Raw genomic sequence first — 23,243 nt, 5'->3', positions numbered from 1 at the left:
TATTTTAAGGTAAAGCCATGCAAAAGCAAAAGAGCAAAAATAAGCTCAAACCTCGCGAGCTTAATCGAAAAGGAGCTGAAAAAGAAGGCACAGATATGGATGCATTTGTCAATACAGTTCCAATTAATAAACCAGAAGTGAAACAAGTAGATAATAAAGAAACTATACCGATAAAAGAAAACAAGGAGCAACCTGCTAGAGAAATGACAAAAGAAATTAAAGAAAAAGACAATTATGAGTCTTTTAAAGAAAAGGAAACGGCAATCGCTGTCCATCCCAAAGTGGAGAAACATGTGATTCCAGATATAGTTAAGGAAAGTGATCCTGTTCAAACTCCTATTATTGAGAAATTAAAAAGTGAAAAGGAGATAACTAAGGAAGTGTCTTCAAAGATAGAAGACAATTCCCAAATTTTAAAATCTCAAAATACGTGTAGTAATGCCCAAATGAAGTCAGTTCCTAATGATGTTGTTGATCATGCGATTGTTAAGGAGGATATTGATTTAGAAACAATAGTAGCGCAGAAGAACGAAGAAAATATGAAAATTTCTGCGTTTCAAGCATCTAGCGAAGAAAAGATTCTACCTGTGCCAACAGTGGAAAAATCAAACGAACAGAGTGAACCTCAATCCCCAACAACGGACATTGTTGTATCAAAAAGTTCTATACCACTAAAGTATACATATAAGGATGATCAATGGAGTCCGATAAATAAGAGTGGTAAAAAAGTTTACGATCGTGAATTTTTAATACGACTTCAAGATGATCCAAATAGTAAAATTAAACCGAATAATCTACCGGATTTAGAAGTTGTTCTGAAAGATAATACAAAGGTAAAAAAGTAATCATAGTTATTATACTATTTTCGTGTATCATCGTCAAAATCGTATATTTCTATATCACGTATATTTTTTCTTTGTAGATTCGCAGTACAATGGATTTTAGATCATTTAAAGACACAAGCATAAGTAGGCCAGAATCGTTATTCCCTGGATTTGTCAAATCAGGACTTGCACGTGGTGTGGTAAGTAACAGGAATAATATATATTACAAATGCGACAGTATAGATATAATATTTAATGATGAATTACTAAAGAATGAAAGTAGTGATCCGAACGTGTTTGACGAAAAATGTTCGTTTACTGAATGGATAAATCTGTATTACGTTATATAATATATTCAGTGATATGTTTAGTTTAAATAGAAAATGTTTTCTTGTATGTAGCCACCTACAAATCGGAAGAGTCATCCTTCAGGGAAATCAAAGCCAACTAAACCAAATGTTATTCATGTCTCTCTATCTCTTAGAGAAGATGTAAAATTGAGAGAGACAGAGAATGCATGGCGCCCTACTAGAATGAAGCAACTCGATTTAAGCGAGGAAGATGCTAAAACGGAAGCGCTGTACAAGCGTGTTCGTAGTGTTCTAAATAAGCTTACACCACAGAAATTTAATACATTAATTGATCAAGTTAGATCATTAACAATTGATACACAAGAAAGACTACAAGGTGTAATCAACTTAGTCTTTGAAAAGGTAATATTTCAATTGTATCAAGTATAATATTATTATGAAGCATTAATAAAATAGATAGCTATTAATTATTTATTTATTTATTTTCAGGCTGTTGATGAACCTAGTTTTTCAGTTGCATACGCATTAATGTGTAAAGAACTTGCTATGATGGAGGCATCTGGCGGTGATAAAAGTGGAGGAAAGCAAGCAGAAAGTTCTGTTACTTTTAGAAAACTGATTATCAGCCGATGCCAAAAAGAATTTGAAAAGAATCCAATTGATGAAGTTTCGAGAGCAAGTAAAATTAAAGAAATAGAAGAATGTAACGATCCTGTACGTTGTTAAATATATCGTTTAATTTGACAAAAATATCCCTAAGATATCTTGATTTTTATCAATGTGAATTTTATTTTATATTTTTATTAATTCTGTTTTTTTTTTCTTCTTTTTTTTTTGTAGGAAAAGAAAAAGGATTTACAGTTACAACTTGAAGAGGAGGAACGTAGGATACGTATCAAATCTGTAGGAAATATTCGGTAAGACATTTATAATCGTAATGAGTAAGATGATCCATGCGATTAGGAATTTTAAGAAATATTTTTTCATCGTATCCGTTTCTCTTCGTTTCTAGATTTATCGGTGAACTTTATAAGCAAGGAATGTTAACAACTGGCATTATGCATCGTTGCATAAATCATTTATTAGATCAAAATGACGAAGATAGTCTTGAATGTTTATGTAAACTACTAACAACCGTTGGAAAAGATTTAGAATCCAAGGGGAAATCTGAGGTGAGTGGATACTTCTTTTCTTCGTGATTACAAATTGCTTTCATTTGTAATCAATTATTTAATATGATGAGAAATTGATATGAGAAAAATATCTATAAATAAATATATATACAATTTTTTCAAATGATTATTTCATTAGGAAATGCAAGAATATTTTAGCAAGATGCAAGATATTGTTGGTCGTCGTGGACATGGTAAAATTAGCTCTAGAATTCGTTTTATGCTGCAAGACGTTATAGATTTGAGAGCTAATAAATGGATTCCAAGGAGAGACGATAGTAATCCAAAAACGATAGATCAAATTCAAAAAGAAGTTGAATCCGAAAGACTCGATACTCAACTTACCAATACACCGTTGAACACACCTAGAAAAGATGATCGCAATGCGGATAGAAAAAGGAATCGTAAGTTTGAATGTGTTTAATTTGTGATGTTATATTTTAATAAAATGTAATAAAAAAAATATAGTGATTAGCAATAAAACCGGTATTTATGATATAAATATTTTTGTCTAGACTAGAGTTTTTGATAGAAAAATGAATGAATACGTATCCTGATATTGGTATTTAAAATACAGATACAATAATATAATGTAATTTTAAATGAACATTAGGTCTTTACAATCTTATATTATAGGAGGATTTGGGCCTGCAGATGAAGGTGGATGGAGTCAACCTGTAGGTAGGACGAGGCAAACCTATTCTGTTGAAACAGCAAAATTAAGGCAGAAGACTGTAAGTGAGGGATACATTAAAATAAAGTTTATAACGTAAAGTCAGTAAGAGATAGAATTTTCGAACGAATAATATCTTTTTTAGACTCCCGTGGATGATTTAATATTGGGTAGTAGGAACGTATATATGTGGAAGACTTCCGCAAATAACGCTAAGACAATAAATTCTAATAAATTTGCTTGTCTCGAAAATATTACTGCCATAGAACAGGATAGGAGAATGCCTCCGCTTCAACTTTCTGGGTACATATATATTATATCTTTTTCATATTTTATTATCGTTGACTGATATTTAGAATATGATGATCCTCCATAACAGACTAGAGTTTCTGAATCTTCTACTTTTTATATGATTTTAACATTTATTCTGAAGTTGTATTATTCCTAAATATATATTTATTAAGTTTATTGTTCAATCATATTTAGAATATTTTCTTTTTTTTATGTGTATATTAGATCGAGATCAACCGGACCTAGGGATTATGGACGGGACTACAAATCTTCTTATGGTACGTATTCGCAAATTGTTATAGATATGTTTTTGATATTTATATATTTTTTTGATATAAATATCTTTTATATCATGATTATTACAATGAGAATTATTGTGAAGATAAAACGTTAGCACATACATTTTTGAATCTGACTTATCTTTACATATTATTTAATATGATGAGAAATTTATTTCCCTAGAAAAATCTATATGAGATTTGGTGTTAGTACTTATAGCCAAAAGGATACTGAGTTTATATATAAAACGATTATCTGTAAATATAATTTAAAAAATAATTATTTTAATCGTTTATGTATGTATTTGTTATAGATGGTAGGAGTTCTCGAAACGGTAGCCATCAATTAAGCAGCAGTGCATCGTCAAGTAGAGAAAGCTCATTGTTAGATAATTCTCAAAGTCAAAACGTGTCGATGCCAACACAATCTTTGAAATCTGCATCACAATCTGTGTCTAGTGGGCTGAAGCCTCCATTGTCAGAAGAAGCGTTTACGAAAGCGTTTAATTCTATATTGAAGGATTATTTAAGAGAACACATCTTAGAGGTAAGTTTGTATTCGATCTCACAAGAACGATATTTTATTACCTCGATATAATACGAACCAATGATTATAAAAATGATCTAAATTATTTGAGATATTAAAATGACAAGATATTGATTATATTTCGTCATATACTACTATACTTACAATTTTTTCAATACATAAAATTATTTTTGAAGAATAAATATACTTACTTCTTCAGTGCCTATTATTATAAAAAAAAAAGGAACATTTTTAAATCATTCAAACAAATATGAAACCATATTAAGACGACAAATATATGACTTTTAAATTTTACACTTTGATAATCATTGGCTTGTGTATAATACTTTTCTTTATTTGTACTTAACTTCAACTTATGCACGCCCCTTAGATCCATCTCTATTTTATCTTAAGAGATGCTTGAGTCATTGGCGTGCTATATTACGCAATACCTTCTCTTTAATCCATCGTAATAACAATGTAAATTTGATTTACTATGATTTCGTTACTATATATATTAAAGAGAGGACAGGTTATTATAACATTTTAATACATTTGATTACATTCGATTATATCTGTTCATAATCACAAGCAAGTATTTATATTTTATTTTATTGTGTATTTTTATAGAACGCTATCTCTGATGTGAGCCAGACTTTTGATAATACAACATTTACAAAATTCGTGCGTGAGTCAATTAACTTCGTTCTTGAAAAATCTCCTGCCGAACGAGAACGAGTTTCACGACTTATGTCACAATTGATTGCTCGAAACATTTTACCCTTACAACATTTGAAAGCAGGGTGAGTGTTACGACTATTTGTGTTCTAAATATTTTCTTCTTTCTTTCAAATGAATTTAAGTGATGATATCTTTCATTTCGAGAAAAGATACCTTCTATCTTGATGTTATTTTTATATAGCCAAAAGGATACTGAAAATAATATTTTCTACAAGTCAATACTTATCTGTGAGCGTTCAAAGATTTACAATCGTGATTATTTCGTAGGTTCAGCGAAGTTCTAGAATTTGTGGATGATCTAATTATTGATATTCCAAAGATTTGGACTTACCTTGCAGAAGTATTAAGTAAGTATTACTCCTTATCAAGTTATATCTTTATCAGTGCTTTTGTTTCACAATATGTGAACAAAGCATCTGAATTATATAAAATTTTTTATGATGACTTCATACAATACCATAGGATATAATACCATGCGGGATTTTATAGCTCAACAGGCCTGAATTTTTAATGGAATTAAAAGTCATTCGTATGGTAAAATATATTCTGTTGTCACTTTGGATATTTATTTTTCTTTTCAGCTCATCCAATAAAAGACGAAGTAATGCCATTATCTGAAATGGGCAGTATATTTGTAAGTTTAAGAAATCAAGGTGGTGCAGGAAAACTTCTCGGAGAGTTATTAGCGAAATTATCCCAAGAAAAAGGATCCAAATGGGTTGCAGATAAGTGGGACCAAAGCAGACTTCCATTGAACGATATTATCGATCCGGAAAGAGAGAACATTGACAAGATTGCTAAGGAATATGTAAGATTTTCCATCGCAGTTTCATTTATTTTCTTATAGTTTATTCTAAATAGGAATATTATTTTCAATTATTATAATATTATTATTACTATTATCACTTTTAGCATTTAGAGTTCCTGATTGGAGATTATAATAGTGCCAAAAGCTCTAGCAGTGACGAGCTTAGTTTACAACAGATTCATGAACAACTGAAAAGGCTTATGAAAGAGAATACTTTTGATGAAATAAGTAGTTGGATAACAGTAAGTATTTTTGCAAAATATAACCTGCTTGGGATCTGAAGTTCGTCCTTAGAAAAATTAATATGTATTTTTTTATTTGTTACAGGAAAATGTTGGTAGTAGAGTTAAGGATCCTAAATTCATAAGGACATTAATGACTGCCATTTTAGAAACGTCCATAGGTATATATCGTCAAATTTGTAATATCTAACAATTTTGAGAAAACAGTCTATTTAATTTCCTCATTTTTATAATTGATATATTATTTTTGTAGTACCGTTTAATGAAACGTGGAAGTTAAATGAGCACATATTCAGCAATTTGCAATTATTAATTCATCGATTCGTCGATACTGATGAAGTACTAGAATTGCAATGCCTTTACGCTATTCAAGCACATATGACAAAAATCGAGTTTCCATGCGGTAAGTAGTTTAGTTTTGTTGTAATCGCAGTATCCTGTAACATTGATAAAAAAAATATTCATAAGTAATCAATAATTATGTTGTATGTTTTATAGGTATATTAAGGAACATAATAAACAAATTATCAGGGGATAATATTATTTCCTCTGATGCATTCTTGGCATGGCAGAAAGGTGAAGATCCGGCAGAACATGAAGGCCATAGTGTAGCTATCATGACGCTGACGGCGTTCTTCATTTCTTTACAAGAAGCCGAGGATAGTTCCAGTGTCGAAGACGGCCCAAGCAATGTGAACTCCGATACCTTTTGACGGTGCATCGTTTTAGAAGGAATACGAGCTGGGCACTTTTTATTCGAATAAAAGATAAATAAACAGTTATTTACAGATAATACAAGTTCTTCAAATAACTGTTATTTTGATAGTTATTTGAAATAACGGTCTTATCTAAACTAAACTAATTTTCAGAAAAAAATCAAATAACGCGAGAGATTTCAAATAATCATCGTCAATTATTCAATTAATTGATTAGGAAAACGCGGTAGTATTTTTCCAGTTTATTTTTATTTATTTATTTTTTTTTTGTCTTATTTAAACTTTAAACCATTTCAATGAATTATATATAATAATTATCTTGCATTTATCTCTGTATCATAATTAATAATTAATCTTTATCTTCATTATGTATAGCGTATTTCAAATATAGTCATTATGTATCCGTTTGTATCTGACAATCTTCTTTTATTTTCTGGCTTTTATATCGTACCATGAAATTCTAGACTATATATGTATATTACATAATTCGCGCACAACTACACTCAATCGTTTTTCAGCATTTTCTATTTAAAACAACAAAAAAAAGAAAAGAAAGAAATAAATGCGCTATTGATCCTCATAATTTGCTCATAAACGCGGAAATTTTTTAAGTCTTTTTAATGCAGTAGAGTCTTATCTTTTATTAAATCTTCTCAATAATCCAAAGTTCTTTTCAGAGCTAAACGTTTTAGAGATAACTAATTAATAAAATAAACAATCTCAAATAATCGTTGTTATTATCAAAATTCGAAATATTGCGTTTAAATATAAATTTGCGATTTAATAATTAATTTTACTATTAAAAAGAATCATTTTCTTTTATCATTAAATAATTTTACCAAATGATTTAGTTATCTATTATTTGTTTGGATGTTAAAACGAATCAGGCATTAATCTTTTTAAGATTAAAAGAGATTTTTATATTTTTAATAACAATATAAATTAATGTTATTTATATATGTATTGCTGATAGAATAAGATCCAAACATCGTCACTATTTCGATCCGTTTGTATAACACATTTGTATATAGAAAGCAGATCATTGAAATCGATGCAAGATAATTATTATATATAATTCATTGAAATGGTTCAAAATTGAAATAAAGAAAGAAAAAAAAATAAATAAATAAAAGTAAGCTAAAAAGATACTAACGTATTTCTTATAATAATCTCGCAAAGTGTTTCTGAAGTATGATGTTGATCACACATAATGGAACTGAAAATATGTTGTCTTATTATCGAGATCAGAAAACTGTACGAGTTGTGTTATATTTCTATTTACACCAAACAAACAAAGAAACACCGCAAAAGCAACCAAAGTGCTACACAAGATTTAGGTAACAAATAAAAGAAAAAAAATAAATAAATAAATAAACCAGCCACGAGTGGGTCAATTTTAAGTGAAGAGAATTTCAAAGATTACGAAGCTCTGATGATAGATAATCAAGTCTGATGATACGAGTATTGTGGTTCTTCCTATTATTATAAACGAACGTACACACACACAGAATTAATAATTTATATCTTTGCAAATAAGAAACGTATCGTAAGAAGAAGAAGAAGAAGAAAAAGAAGAAAGAAGAAAGAAAAAGAAGAGAGCAGTTCAAACACGGTAGGATGAAGGGAAAAAATAAAAAAGTGAATAAAAACATACATAAAAAAAAAAAAATTTAGGACTTATAGCCTAGGAAAGTGTACCGAAAAAATATAATGGAAGAAGATGATATAAGTGGTGTGCATATTAAGGCGCTATTTTTTAACACTAGCTATTTACAATCTTTAAAAGAGAGCAAAGTGTAGTGTATGGGAATGAATCGTTTGTGCATGTATCCATGTGACACACAAACAACACAGGTGCCGCTGGGAATTGTATAAAATTATTACTTATATCGATTATAATGATACAATGTGCAAACTGATTTTCTCATTAAAATATACCTTATTCGTATAAAAAGAAAAGTAGAATGAATCGGCTGACTTGAACTTATACATAATAATAACTCCATTGGAACGATTATTCAACACGAAAATACGTATGTTTTGTCAATATTGTTGTCTGCTTACAACTTGTCTATATCTGTATGCAAGAAAAGCGTGATTGCTTCAAGACACAATCGAGACGGATATATACTTAATAACGAGAGAAAAAAACAAGAAAATCGAATGTGCTTTTCCATTCCTAAAAAAGAAAAAAAATATATAGTTTATTTTAAATCAGTTTTCTACGATTTGACTTTCTTAAATATGTGCACGTTCTAACGAAAGGACGTGAGACTATAACTTTAATTATCTTAGGATATATATATATAGTACGAATAATCGAATGTTCATATAATTAAATACGTTGTACATAATACTTCGTTGGAAATAAGATTCCACGATGATGCACGCATCAGAGAGAGAGAGAGAGAGAGAGAGAGAACGAGAGAGAGAGAGAGAGAGAGAGAGAGAGAGAGAACGAGAGAGAGAAGATGTTTAATATTAAGAACGGCAGTAATTGTCATTGTTAACGATATATATATATATATAAAAAAAAAACAACAAGGATTATGTTCTATTTGTCATTTATAGTGTTTCAAACGTATATGATATCCCTTTTTCGCATGGCGGTACTCTTATAAGTTGATTTTTATTTTGCCAATGTAATTTGTGTAACTTTGTGTATGAGGACCGCGCATGCGTAATTGTTATAAATTAATCATTTTTGGCAATCTTTTTTTCTATATTTTTTTTCTTTTTTTTTTTTTTTTTTTTTTAATATAATGTTAATACGTTTTCCATAGATAGATATATCATATAGAAAATAATCATAATTTGTTTGTTACCGTTAAAAGTGAAAAAAGGGGACGCGAGTGAGAGTAGAGTGAGAGAAAGAGGGAAGGAGGGAGAGAGAGAGAGAGAGAGAGAGAGTATGAAAGTGAGACGAAAGATGCGATTCTTGCTCTTGTTTTCTTTTTCTTTTTTCTTTTTTTCTTGTCCTGCTGTATAAACAATGAACGAATGAAACGAAGAAACGAAGCAAATTTAAAAATGATCGACAAGAAATTAGCATGATTAAAACTCTGATAAACGTGTCTCTCCTTGAATGAAGACATTCTACTTTTACATAGCAGAATGTATCGTTTGACGAGATGAAAATGTATAATGCACTTTGAGAAAGAGAGAGAGAGAGAGAGAGAGAGAGAGAGAAAGAGAGAACGATAGATAAATAAAATTACACTAATTTATAACTAATTAAAGTATAAACGCGCGTTATTAACGCGTGGATAAGTGAATGCTCCGAGAGAGAGAGAGAGAGAGAGAGAGAGAGCGAGGAGAGAGAGAGAGAGAGAGAGAAAAGAAATGAGAAGAGGAGCGAAGAAGGTTATCAGTGTAAATAAATAAGTAAATAAATAATTAAATAAATAATGTAAGTGCAGATTGGACAGATTATAGGCAGGAGATTAGTAGGAATGCTATGGTCTTTCGTACATTGTATACATGTAATAAGACCATCGTGCTATAAAAAATAACCTATGATGAACACGTGCGTATAAATATACATGTGTGTACTTACGTACATGTTACACACTCGCACTTACACATGACAAGAACACACACACATATTGACACGCAAAAAGAAAAAGCTGGCATAATGAATATATATGTGTGTGTACATACATCATATATACATATGTATGTGTATGTATACATATGTATATATGTACATATATACATATTATAACATAAAAAATATTGCTAGGGACTTATAGAATATACAACAGACGAATATACACATAAAACTTCTATAATAAATATGCCTATTAAAAAAAAAAAATAAAAAAAAATAAAGAACTCCATGCCAGATTGTTGTCAATTATTTTTTTCTAATCTTGCTTTTAAATCTTTATTGATCAGTGTTTTCTTTCAATTTCAATTTTTCATTCTTTTTATAACGCTGATTTTAATCGGCATCTTTCTGAGGATCCCTGCATACGAATGCCGACTATAGTCGGCATCACGTACGAATTAACGATACGAGCGCCAACTTTTAGCGGTTTTCGGTACTTTCTACCGATCGTCGAGCAGTTGTAATAATTGTTTCGATTCCGTTGAAACAAATTGCTTATATCTTTTGTTACTTAATTATTATTCGACGGTATTCCAAGAAACATTTAAAAATAGAGAAATATTAATCTTTTATTATAAAGATATTATAATAAATCCTTTTTCAAACTGTCGGGAGAATTTGGAAAAAATCAAGTATCGATGCGTCGTATTCTTTTTAAAGTTTGTAGTTTTCTCTTTCAAAAATACATATTTAATAATATTTCTATACATTATGTTTGCAAGGAGGAATTTAAAAAAGAATCAATTCAGAAACAGTTTCATTGATTCTGAGAATGATTCCAATAATAAAAATGAGAATAATTAAAATTTCGTTTTTGATTAATATTTAGAAAATTATTTTATAAGATTACACATATTTCACTCTGTCTACAAAGTGGATGATGGAGTCCGCCGTACGAAGGAAACGTACACTCGCGAACACGTACACCGTAAAAAAGAAATTAATATACTAATAAGGTTAATACAAATATAAATGAAAATAAAAATTTGTTAAGTATATTCTTCAGGTGAAACATTCATTCGTTTACTTGCGATACAAAATAAACAAAACAGTACATTATTAAATTCTTTTTGCATTCGTAGCAGATTGACGTTTAGAAAATGTTTCCTTTCGAATTTGTTAACAAGTCATCTTTCGCTAATTCAAACTCAAAAAGAAACATTGTTAATCTGATTATCAGCAAGTTAGCGTTTATACGATGAAATAAGAGGAACGTAAATGTTCGTTACATATTTGTTTGTATATCTTTGTGTACTGCGCTCTTATGCGCAGTTTATTATTATTAATAAAATACGAAGATTACAATGGAAAAGTGCATTGTCCGATGAAATATTTTTCCGCAGACGTATTTCATTGAATAGCGTGCTTTCTCTCCACCTTTAAAACATTTTCTAACGCCAGATCGCGCTACTATATGAAAGTAGTGACCGATACGTAGATGTGATATTCGGCGTAGGTAGTTAGGTTGTCGCATTTGTGTAAATCTTTTGTGTTTAATTCTAAGGCATCGAACGTTGATTTCGATTGTTTGTAACATTAAAATCGTGGCTTTATATCGTTTGTAACATTCTCATCTAAATCATATATCGAAGTACTTCATTTGTATCCGATGATGATCATAAAAGGAAGAAATATAAAAATATAAGGTAATTTTCTTTCGGAAAAAGTTGTGTAAATATTTACAGATTCTAGTTTTATTTGAAAACACGAAGAAAGGAATCGTACGATATCGATTTTCTCAATTATCGAGACATTTTTGTAACAACGTGATCGTTACATTTTTTTGTATAGTAATGATTTTTTAAATGATATATATATGTATATATATAAGGAATATATTGTTTAAGATTTGTTTTTTCTAGACATCGATCAACCTCGTGAAATAGTGAAAAAGAAAACGACGAGAAAGGAACGTAAGAAAAAATGTAAAAGATTCGCATTTGTTTAGTAGCTCGTAATATTCTCTAGACAGAAAACTACTTGACCGATTGATTCCGGCATCTTCGTTCCGAGTAAGAGTCTCGGCGTGAAAGAGACGGTGTGAAATTAGCGCTAGAACGTTATATACACCGAATTACTGACACGATGCATTCGTAAGAACAAGCACTTCTATTCATTTTCTTTTTCAACGTGCTCTCGCGACATGCACTTTCAATATACGAACAATTTACGTATTTCCAATGGTCTTCTGGTAGAGTTCTTTAGTTGCGCTAGCTCGCGCACAACGTTTGTTCGAGCATTAAGAAGATGGCGCGAGAATGCACGGAGGAGGGTCTCGTACTTACGGCAATGGTGGTAGGAGTCGACGATCACGTGACACTTACGTCGCAGGGCCGCTTGTCGCGCGACCGTCCGAGGCCAGCCATTTTGATTAGTAACATGGCGTCAGCGGAGATTAATATGGCGTCCTCGGACATAATAACCGAAGTGGAGCCTGAAATCCAGGAGGTCGAAATCGAAACGATACCGGTGGAAATACCTTGCGAAACGGTGGAAACGACTATCGAAGGGGACGATGGACAGCCGATGATCGCATTGCAACCATTACCGGAACCAGGCCGCGAAGAAATCATTCTACAGACGCAAGAGGAAATCGTCGGCGCCGATCCACTGAGCGTGTACGATCAGATACCCGTACCAGAGAACGACATTTATGTCGAATCGAGTCCTGGACCATCGAGGAAGGGTACGAAGAAAGCTAGAAAAGGTGGAGCTTCCAGATTTCGAACGTCCGATCACGCAATATTCGGTGAGATGGGCTCGGAAACGAAAGCAAGAAAGTGGGAGCAGAAGCAAGTGCAAATCAAAACCCTTGAGGGAGAATTCTCGGTGACAATGTGGGCATCTGGAACGGATGATGGTAAGTTTTAAACGATCAAATATCGTGCCAATAAGTAGATTTTCCTCAAATTTTCGTTCGGCTGCTTTTATATGAACTCGACTATCTGCTTGTTTCTAACGGCTATACCCAACGTACGCTAGTGGAACGTACTTCCGGTAGGTCTACCCAATCGATACTTCAATTTGGTTTGCTTCGCTAAAAAGAATGACTTCTTTCGGTTGCACGTTTCTTCGTTTTATGGAAGTCACACCGATGACAGTCTGCGTTGTTTGTTTTGATCGAAGGAACGCCATTATGCTGCCAGGGGGCAGCCATATTTTGAAAATGGCTTCTTTTGCTCAATTTACCTCTTGAGGAGTAAAATGGCGTCGGAATGTCGTTCTACGCGTAATGGAGCTCTTCCCCCGCACCCGCTCTCCTCCCTCTTCCATTCTTTCAACGCGTTTTCCCGTATTCAAAATTTCATGTATTTCTCGATTAATTAACCTCCCATTTCCTTTTCATTTTTTCCTCTTGATTTGGTTAGAATTTCCTTTAGTCTTTGTTAAAGAAATAATGTTGTACGAAAAAAAAATTACTTAAACGAATTTCCTATATATGAGACATATCTTTTATATCGTTTCTTATTTACAGATATTTTGATAACCTGTTAAGACGATCTTTATCCAAGTAAATTGATAAAGTATGCACAAACTTTTTTTTAAAAATATTTAGAAGAAGCGTACAAGTATATATACGATATACTCATTGACTTACAAGAGACAGAATCATTGTAGAAGCTCATTGTAGAAGAAGAATCTATTGCGTCGTTATTACAAAAGGAATTCTAGTAACTTTTGATTTATCCAATGTTACAGATGAAGGCTCTAATCCAGAACCTGATCCAGATTATACTGAATATATGACCGGCAAGTCGAATACAAAGTTTAATCATTCGGGGAGTTCTGTTTCTGATGGAATGCCAGGTCTCGATTTATCAGATCCTAAACAACTGGCAGAATTTGCCAGACCAGGACATAAGTTGAAAGTACGCAAACCACCTGTTATGGATGGTGTGGAACGTACGATTGCTTGTCCTCACAAAGGCTGCACAAAAATGTTTCGAGATAACAGTGCTATGCGTAAGCACTTACACACACATGGTCCTAGAGTACACGTATGCGCAGAGTGTGGAAAGGCTTTTGTCGAAAGTTCAAAATTGAAGAGGCATCAGTTGGTGCACACGGGAGAAAAACCTTTTCAATGTACATTCGAAGGGTGTGGCAAGAGATTTAGCCTTGACTTTAATTTGCGTACCCATGTCAGAATCCACACAGGTGACAGACCATACGTTTGCCCATTTGATGGATGTAGCAAAAAGTTTGCACAATCCACGAACCTTAAATCGCACATATTGACCCATGCAAAGGCTAAGTAAGTTTTCGTACTTTTTATTTCGATTATTTAAAACATATAATACGATTATAATATATAATACAACTTCGCATATACACGTATATACATCGTAGGTCGCGAAATGCCATTGGAAGACAAGTACAACAAATTCAACTTCAACAACCTCAATTCGTCCAAGTCGAAGTTGCGGATGTGGACAACCAGCAATTTATTGTCTATGCTGATTAGCCCCCCTGAATGTTGATCTCGTATCCTGGTGAATCTATTATGGAATATCATAACCATTAATTATTAACATAAGCCGTGTAAATATTTTCAAGATGCAGCAAGCGACAAAGGGAATCAGTCGTTAAAACTATTAGTTATGGTAAGAGATCGAGTTAATTAAATAATTAATACCTCTGTGCTTAGATATGAAATAACGAAAACACCGAGAGTATTGCGCCCCCCAAAAACTCATTGATAAACAGTGTACTTTTTAAGACAATGCGAGGTGAAACGATGCACATTGCTTTGTGCAAAGTCAGACTTTTTAATAAAATCTAGTGCGCCGTCGTAATGTGTGACTGTACATATTTATAATTAAAGTAAAATATTGTATACAGTATATTTTGGAGAAATTCAAATGAGAATAAACCACAAAATACATTTTTTCTGTTAGACTCAATTGTACCATTTTAGTACAAGACAGCTTGTACGCCATTACCATAATTGTCATTATCGACAATATCATGCTAGTGGTATTATCCTAAATTAATGTATAAAATACATTGCTCAATAATCGCGAGTGTTTCTCATAGCGTCTGACTGATTAAAAAGAAGGATGCATTGTATTGTCAGCCTCGCAAATTAATCGACAAAAATTTATTCGTGCAATAGTCATTTCGGAACGTTCAAAAGCTTTTGATGATGTACGGTGCGTACATCTGTAAAATCATATTTATAAACATATTTTATGTGTTGTCGGATTGCAGAATAAAAGCAATAGATATAGATAGTTTTAATATTAACTGTATTTAATAGCTATATAGCGTGCATTTCATTACACTATTATTCATAATAAATTGCATATCATAGTTTTATACATATAGCAACATGCAGGTGGTTATATGCATACTTATAATTCAGCGTATATAGTGATTCTAATGGCGAAAAATTTTATCAACGAAACTTAATAATTTATAGATTTATAATTAATATTTGCTGTAAAGCACTTTCTTTGGTACAATATGAATGTACTTTACAGAAATATCTATGGTTTTTATAAATATATTCGCTTAACAGGAATAATCTATAATTTGTGTTAAGAAATTATGATTTGCTACAAGCTTAAGAATATTTAATATAGTTCAAAATATTGGCTCATATTGAACTTATATATAAATGTATTTTATATGATACATCCAATATCAATAAGTTTTATTTTAATAGGTTGAAATGTAGTATAATTCTTTTAATTATTTGTAATATCACCATATCTCACACTATCACGCAAAGCAATAATTTTTTCAAATGCTTGCAAATAGTAACTCGAATAGTTATTCTTCATAAATTTTCTAGTCACGAAATTTTTGTTTTTATAAGTCTTTCCAAATTTTTCGTGTGCTTTGAGTTTTGTATTTTTTTTCTTTTATATATATTATATATATATATTACATATGTTGTATACATATATACATACATACACACGCATATAACATATAATATATATATATATAGAATATATGTATATAACCAATCCTCTTTTTGTATTATCATGGTGTATTATCTTGTATTATCATGGCTTTGCTCGACAACGTGTATCTTGCGCGTAAATCTGTTCATGATCATCGGAATACAAAAGTTGTACTAAATTTTTTTTTTAACATAATTTAAACATAATTGAAAGAAACATTGAAAAGGATAATTTGAAATTTAATTAATCATCGATTTTTCATTTAAACGGTATATTTTTAACTATGTGTACATAGACGTATTTTTATTGATACATAGACTCAATATTTAGTGCAAAAATCTAGGCAAAAACGCCTAAATAGTAATAGCCAGTTTTTGTCTTAAGAAATAATACTGATCTTCCTAATCTTCAAAAAAATAACTTTATGCATTAAATTTTACAACTTTCTTATTGTATTCTTTTCTATTGTCTTACAAATTTATTAAATAATACATTTATGAAGTAAGAACATATATAGAAAGTAACTGCATGATGTAACAAAGTTACAATTGTTAAAAAAAAAAGAAAAATGAGTAAGTTTAATTTTTTTTCTTTTTTCAAAATTCAAGTTGTTTTATAGCGTATTACGCTCCTTGATTGTAGATATTCTGGTTTTCAAGTTTATTAGTATCTTCCAGATCGGCCGTCTCTACCTTTGTCGTCTCTTCCCTTTCGACGATCCTTCGATCTCGATCTTCTGTCTCTCGATCGAGATCTACGTTTCCGGTCACGACCACGTGATCTTGATCGAGATCTAGATCGACCTTTACCACCTTTTTTACGGCTATACAAGTAGCGTCGCAGTTCGCGTGAAATAGGTTTTAAGTGCATAAAATTACAAAATCCTGAACGTGTGCATTCACTAAAATTAGATGAAATTAATTCATTAACATTTATTTTACAGGCATTTTATTGTTTTTAGTAAAGAACAGATTCTATACGTACCCCATTTCATATTGACGACAACAAGCTTCTCTAAAGTCGGTTACAGGAGAGAGTTCAGCATAAACTGGTCTTCCTCCGAACCATCGATTATTTAAATCGTTAACAGCTCTTTCAGCATCTTCCTCTCTTCGGAACTTGATGTACACATTACCGACTAAGTGATCACCAAGGTTGTCACAAACATTCATTTCTTCAATCTCACCATACTTATCCTCACATTCCACAAACACATCTTCAAAAAAATTATCGTAGTGTTCTTGCATTTCTTCATCTGATACGTTTGCCACTACTGCAATTGCATTAAAAAGAACTTTATTAAAATCGGCGTTCTTAAGTGGACTATATTCGTACGATTGAAATTTTAATTGTATACGTACAATGAGAACCATCTGCACTTTTTGCAGAATTTTGAGGATTTACATAAAGATTTTGTAACAAACATGTCTGTAAAAAAAACGTTTTAATTACATAAGTTATACAAGAACTAAAAAAATGAACTATGGAGATTTCTAACACTTACCTGACTAAAAGTAGGTTTATTGTGAATTCGTGAACACCTGTCACCGTGACGGCAAGCTCCAATTTTAAAATAAAATGAACAGTTTACTCTAAAACAAAGAACCAAATATACCTATTAGTGTTTAATAGTGTATACAGAGTGCTGACTTAGGGAGTTACCACAAAGCTTACTTGTCTTTTTCAGTACCAAATATAGATGCCAAATATTCCGCCATTACGTATCCTTTCCTATGTATATGTTTAAATTCTCCGGGCTAAAACACGTTACAAACAACAGCTGGAATACATTGCATTTATCGTTCTTTCGGTTTATTATAAAATGGCGTCTTACACCCGACGAGTAAAAAAAAGGATGGGTAAACGATGGAGCGCCATCTGTAGATATTATGTTTTCAAAATACTCTCGTATTTGTTACGAACTATCGATAACCAGTATGATTATTTCCAGTGTAATCCGTCAGAGGGCATAACACGAACGTTCATTCGATATTTCGAGAGTAAAAAGGCAACCACTACGTTCTACTTGACTATCGGCAAAAAGAGATAAGCTATCGATATGTTAGATCGATGACCTTGTCCTTTCGTTTGATTATTTTCAAACTAACGTTCATATACGTGATTGTTTTCAAAGTGAAACATCGTTTTTGAATCATAGAATAGATCGTATACAATGATCGAAGTTCTTGTCTATTTGTGACTCAATGACTTCGTAAATAGCGGTCAACCGACACAAAATTATCACGTACTAATGATTATATAATTGATAACTAATATACGATAAGAAAGAGAATAATAGCACATCGGAAATACAATGGTCAATGTAGTCACAAACAGTGATAAAATCACAACAACGACGGTACAATAATCAAAAATAACGATAAATGCATCCATAAGTACAAAGATATCGCCGTATCTTTTCGCATAATTTTAGTATAATTTTCATAATAAAAACGTAATATAAACATAATTTTTGTTTTTCAGGAAAAAAGAAATGTGTTTGGATCTAGCAAAATTTCGGAAGGAATAACGTATGTCCTTCAAAACGGGATATATTCGAAGACAATAAACAAAATAGGATAAGTCAAATTTTATATCTCTATTCGTCAAGCTTTACCTTACTGAAAGGACACTAAGTTTTTGTTTTTGTCAGACAAAGAAGAACCGGAATTCACGAGGGAATGAAGGAAGAAAGGAAAGAAAGAAAGAAAGAAAGAAAGAAAGAAAGAAAGAAAGAAGTATGTGAATTTTCATTTTCCCTTGGACATGGGGGGTGTATCCATGATAGAGGGACCGGACCGTTAGGACGACCCTCGAAAGCTTCGAAGAGGGAAAGGATTTTCGCTCGAAGTAGAACGAAATAAAGCTCGTCGTGAAACTGGACGTGTACGTGCGTGCGTATGTGCGCGCGTGCATACGTGCGTAAACGTAGGGTGAGGAAGAGGGAGGGGAAGAGGGGGAGGGGAGGGAGAGGGAGGAGGGTAGTAGAGAAGGGTAGAAGGGAGGAAACAGAGGGACAGAGGAGACGCGTCGTAGACATAAGCGAGAACGGGAGATGAGGAAGGAGGGTGAGAGAGGGTGAGACGCGAGGAAAGCGAGGGTTGCCGGAAGGTGGGGTGAAGAGTAGGGAGTAGGGAGAGGACTCTGCACCGCGACGCTACGGGGTGGTTGCCCTCGTCTGCGCTTTGTGGGAAATGCCCGTTCAATAACGCGTAGGTCCTCGTCTGCCCCTTCTCACCCTCGGAGTCATCGCGGCAAGGGCCACTGCCCCAAAAGGCACGGCTACACCCGTCGATTTACCCTTATCCTACCTCCTTCCTTTCTCTCTCTTCTATCTTCTCCACCCTCCACTCTCTTTCCTTCTTCGACAACTTCGACTACTACCTACCTATCTACCTACCTACCCCCAGTCTTCGTTTCTCCGCTTCTACCGAACGAATCGCCCCCAACGCGTTCGAAAAGGTCGTACCTTGCCCTTACTCTCCCTCTCCGTCTCTCTCTCTCTCTCTCTCTCTCTCTCTCTCTCTTTCTTTCTTTCTTCCTCTTTCTCTTTCTGTTTCTCTTCCTCTCTCCCTCTCTCTCTCACGTTTTCTCTTTCTTTTTATCTCATGCTTCTCCCGCAATGTATTTTACACTGACCGAAGCAGGACGAAGCAACCTGCATCGACCCGTTCCCATCTTGTACATTGGAATTATTGTAAATGCATCTTATTCGATCGCCATGGTAACGACCCTCTGTCTTCTATTTTTGCGAGCCCAGGCTATAACGTCTTCGAAAGCTTGAGCTTTCACCTTTTCATTCTAGGAAAACGGTAAATTGAAATCATCAGACGGTGAAAGCTAAAGAATCGATCTGTATCGATCACGATACAACGAAGAGTCGAATGAATAGGAGAGAATAGAAAAGGATATTCCATGTTTATTATCGATGGAAATCATATGATTTTTTATGTATATATGTATATATGTGTATATATATGTATATATGCGTGTGTGTATGTATGTATATATACAATGACGTTTGCTTGGATCTGTAACATTTTCTATCGTGCGTAGTATCGTACAAAAAATAAGAGACGCGATTACGGTTTCCGTAGCGGATGCCGTAACGGTGCATCCAGGGTCTATCGGATCAATAAGCGCTCTTCTTTTCTTGTAAAACGCATTTCCCTCGAAATATTCTTAGCCGCACTTTACCTTTTTCCGAATAAGTAAATCATCGATTCTCATAGATAAATTCAAATGTATTAGAAAGATATATTTGAAATAAATTGAATCAATAAATTATATGTATGTATATATATATATATATATGTATTATGTATAAATATTTGTATACATGTATCATATATATATATATATATTTGTGGAATGAGTCTATTTCAAAATAATTTTACGTGAATCATATTTGTTACATCTAACGAACGATCCGATATATGTAGTTTTGAGACTAGCATATAGTACGAACGCTACGACGAGATAGGTCGAGAAATACAAATATCATGAAATGCATCGATAAGCACAAGTTCGATTCATTTGCATTTCACAAGAAACTTTGTTGTAAAAATACAACGATGCTTTCTTGGCATCATTGGACGAAACTTTATCCATGTTTATTCGCTGTGGATAGTATGGCATGCGTGCAGATAGATACATAGATACCAGTCGCCTGCATCTATTTATATCGACGGCGAACCACGGTGCAACTGACCGTGTGGCCTTGACTTCCTGTTGACCCGACTGCCCCTAGGGAATTTTGGCGTACTCATTGGATTTCTGGGGACGACGTTGGAGAAGAATCGATGCAACACGGCCTTTCTTGTCGAGAACAGGATTACTTGGTGTTCGCAGAGTTCGATCCAATTCTATTCTCCTGCTATCGGCAGTTATCGACTGAAGTGCCTGCTCGTAGGCAACTTGTCCAACGATGAATCTGCGTACCATTGCGTTATCTTTAGATTGATATATAAACGTACTACTTTATATACATATAGCATAGAGTCGACGAATATATAGGAAATCATCGTTTAGGAATATTCAATTGTAAAATTGTCTTGACCGCTGTTAAGGAAGATAAATTTTTAGCATAGTTCATATTTCTAAAATGCTTCCTTTACTGCATCGACTATTCTATAGAAATAAGAGTTATATAGGTAGACGGGATAAGTAAATAGTAAAAACAGTTAGAAGGGACTTAGGAACTTACGGATAATCTCCGATGGCCGTTAGGTTATTCTTAATTTGAAGTTGAAGGGAATGAATTATAGTTCAAAGACAAAGAGGTGGAGAAGATAAAGAGACAGGCCAGCTATGGTGACTCGTAGAAGATTATAAAGGATGTCAAGGAATGGAAGTCTACGGCCTTGACCTTGTCCATGGATTCGTAGTGAATGAGAGAGAAACGAAGAGTAAGAAATACGAGGAAAGACATCGTTTAAAAGCAAAAACCTTTTTGCTTTCTTACCTGGTGTAAGCTTTTATCGTAGTTATGATATATGATTCTCAGGTAAGAGCAGGATACCGGGCTTAAGGTTTAAACTAAAGAAAAGTACGGTTGATGATATAAGCAAGCCTATTGTTAATAGATTTATTTAGTATAAAAAGACTCGTTTAGTTAACGTCATATATTTTCTAAATTACAAAATTTTATAAATTACGGTAGGTACCTAAACATCTCCAGATGAAAACTTTTCATTTCAATAAGTTTTCCTTTCCATCGGATCGCATCGAGTTCGTCTTGCATATCAAGATTTATCGCATTAGAGTAGACGACTCATTTGTATGCGTCATCGCATTGTATCTTCGAAGTATCAAAATATTTAACGAGCCATATTGTTCCTTAGCCTTTGTCCGATATTAAAAGTACATCTGATACTAAAAGAAAGAGAGAGGGAGAGAGAGAAAAAAGAGAAAGTAAAGAACAATGCAAATAATCGTTAAGACGAAGATATCAAAAGACTAGATAAGGTACTAATGGAGATATTTAATAGGATAATCCGCTATTTTCCAAATTTATTTTATCATTTTATCGCTTATCTCATGATTAAATGTAATTAACATTTTTATATAGATATTTGTTTATTTAGAGATACGATAGGAAGACGTTAAGAAGATAAATAAACGTAGGCGACCTCTTGTACTTAACACTAATTTGTTCTAGATAATAACCCCAAAATCTGAACTTTGTAATCCGTATAAAAGAAAAAAATTAGAAAATGAGATTGACGATACTATGCAAATAATTCTTTGCATAATCGCGCATGCGTTTGTATTATTTTACAAACATATGTTTCCTACGTGAACATCGAGTAAGATTTAAAAGAAAATTATAACGTGTCGTTCGAATTTGAACAAGAATTTAAAGAATTTTTTTGATATCAATTAAAAGAGCAAATAATGTTTATGCAATAAAATTTACAATGAAATGTTGGAGCCTGGCATCGAGGAACAAGGCACGAGAAAGGTCTGCTTCTGGTTACGTCAACGACCTATTAACATTTTCGAAACGGTCGTAAACGCGACGGTTCTCAAAGTGTATTTCGCTAGGGTTTTATCAAATACACTTATAATGGCAATCATTAAAATCGAATGTATCTGGCTACATATACAAATAGTTTCTTTCCTCGGTTTTGAAATTGAAATTTCGTGAATTCCAAAATTTGAGAATCAGCAGCAAGAGGATGAAGGAAGCTAAACGAGGTAGCCGATCGATAAGATTATACGTTCGTCAAAACGGGCAACGAACCGATGAAGAAGTTTGAGGACCTCTGTTATATTCGACCAATCACAGGAGTCAAACATATCTAAGGAGATGGGACAATCGTGTTGTCGAGCTGCATATATATATAAAAAAAAAAAAATAATAAATAGAAAGAAAAAAATTCATTAAAAAATATTCAGAAAAAAAAAACAGGTTGGCCATCAAAAGTGTCTCGAGCGAGAGAAGAAAAGCGCAAGAAGTAAAGTGGAAGAGAAGAAACGAAAAATATTCGGTTCCACCAGATCCTACGCCATTCAGTGAGGAATCTCAAGCCGATCACAAATATGCGTCGCATCTTCCAACTGCAGTGCTTCGCGACACTGGATCGACCAATCGGCGGCCTTTAATTTTTACTGATACAATGGCGAAAACGATATAT

The 23,243-nt window shown here is 32.9% G+C and overlaps 3 protein-coding genes across 5 annotated transcripts in view; 2 read left to right on the top strand and 1 right to left on the bottom strand.

Annotated features, from left to right (window-relative positions):
* LOC127072876 (eukaryotic translation initiation factor 4 gamma 3-like) overlaps positions 1-9,921 on the top strand; it is a 40,395-nt gene extending 30,474 nt beyond the window's left edge. For both annotated transcript variants that reach the window (XM_051013697.1, XM_051013696.1), the window contains 18 exons: positions 10-833; positions 923-1,024; positions 1,226-1,537; positions 1,625-1,849; positions 1,976-2,052; positions 2,148-2,307; positions 2,447-2,711; positions 2,944-3,041; positions 3,126-3,283; positions 3,497-3,549; positions 3,864-4,096; positions 4,706-4,878; positions 5,084-5,163; positions 5,398-5,624; positions 5,729-5,866; positions 5,952-6,027; positions 6,120-6,269; positions 6,365-9,921. In XM_051013697.1, coding sequence (XP_050869654.1) covers positions 10-833; positions 923-1,024; positions 1,226-1,537; positions 1,625-1,849; positions 1,976-2,052; positions 2,148-2,307; positions 2,447-2,711; positions 2,944-3,041; positions 3,126-3,283; positions 3,497-3,549; positions 3,864-4,096; positions 4,706-4,878; positions 5,084-5,163; positions 5,398-5,624; positions 5,729-5,866; positions 5,952-6,027; positions 6,120-6,269; positions 6,365-6,579 — 3,566 coding nt within the window. In that variant the 3' untranslated portion in view covers positions 6,580-9,921. The remainder of the gene's footprint in view (positions 1-9; positions 834-922; positions 1,025-1,225; positions 1,538-1,624; positions 1,850-1,975; positions 2,053-2,147; positions 2,308-2,446; positions 2,712-2,943; positions 3,042-3,125; positions 3,284-3,496; positions 3,550-3,863; positions 4,097-4,705; positions 4,879-5,083; positions 5,164-5,397; positions 5,625-5,728; positions 5,867-5,951; positions 6,028-6,119; positions 6,270-6,364) is intronic.
* A 1,686-nt stretch (positions 9,922-11,607) lies between these two features.
* Positions 11,608-15,080, top strand: LOC127072888 (transcriptional repressor protein YY1-like). Of its 2 annotated transcripts, XM_051013723.1 has the most exons (5): positions 11,609-11,838; positions 12,055-12,285; positions 12,388-13,052; positions 13,892-14,447; positions 14,543-15,080. In XM_051013723.1, exons 3-5 carry the CDS (start codon positions 12,440-12,442, stop codon positions 14,655-14,657), a joined length of 1,284 nt encoding a protein of 427 aa, XP_050869680.1. In that variant the 5' UTR covers positions 11,609-11,838; positions 12,055-12,285; positions 12,388-12,439; the 3' UTR covers positions 14,658-15,080. The 2 variants fall into 2 exon arrangements, with proteins under 2 accessions (XP_050869681.1, XP_050869680.1); XM_051013724.1 differs by lacking the exon at positions 12,055-12,285 and having other exon boundaries at positions 11,608-11,838.
* Positions 15,081-16,358: 1,278 nt separating this feature from the next.
* Positions 16,359-17,954, bottom strand: LOC127072893 (splicing factor U2af 38 kDa subunit-like). Its single transcript, XM_051013733.1, has 5 exons — positions 17,779-17,954; positions 17,609-17,696; positions 17,466-17,532; positions 17,089-17,377; positions 16,359-17,005 (listed from the first exon to the last, which is right to left on the bottom strand). Exons 1-5 carry the CDS (start codon positions 17,820-17,822, stop codon positions 16,768-16,770), a joined length of 726 nt encoding a protein of 241 aa, XP_050869690.1. The 5' UTR covers positions 17,823-17,954; the 3' UTR covers positions 16,359-16,767.
* Between the last annotated feature and the right edge of the window lie 5,289 nt (positions 17,955-23,243).

This window comes from Vespula vulgaris, chromosome 2 (genome assembly GCF_905475345.1).
Source record: "Vespula vulgaris chromosome 2, iyVesVulg1.1, whole genome shotgun sequence".
Classification (NCBI taxonomy): Eukaryota; Metazoa; Arthropoda; class Insecta; order Hymenoptera; family Vespidae; genus Vespula; species Vespula vulgaris.
The sequence above is the reverse complement of the archived record's forward strand: the minus strand, read 5'-3'. Positions and strand labels throughout refer to the sequence as shown.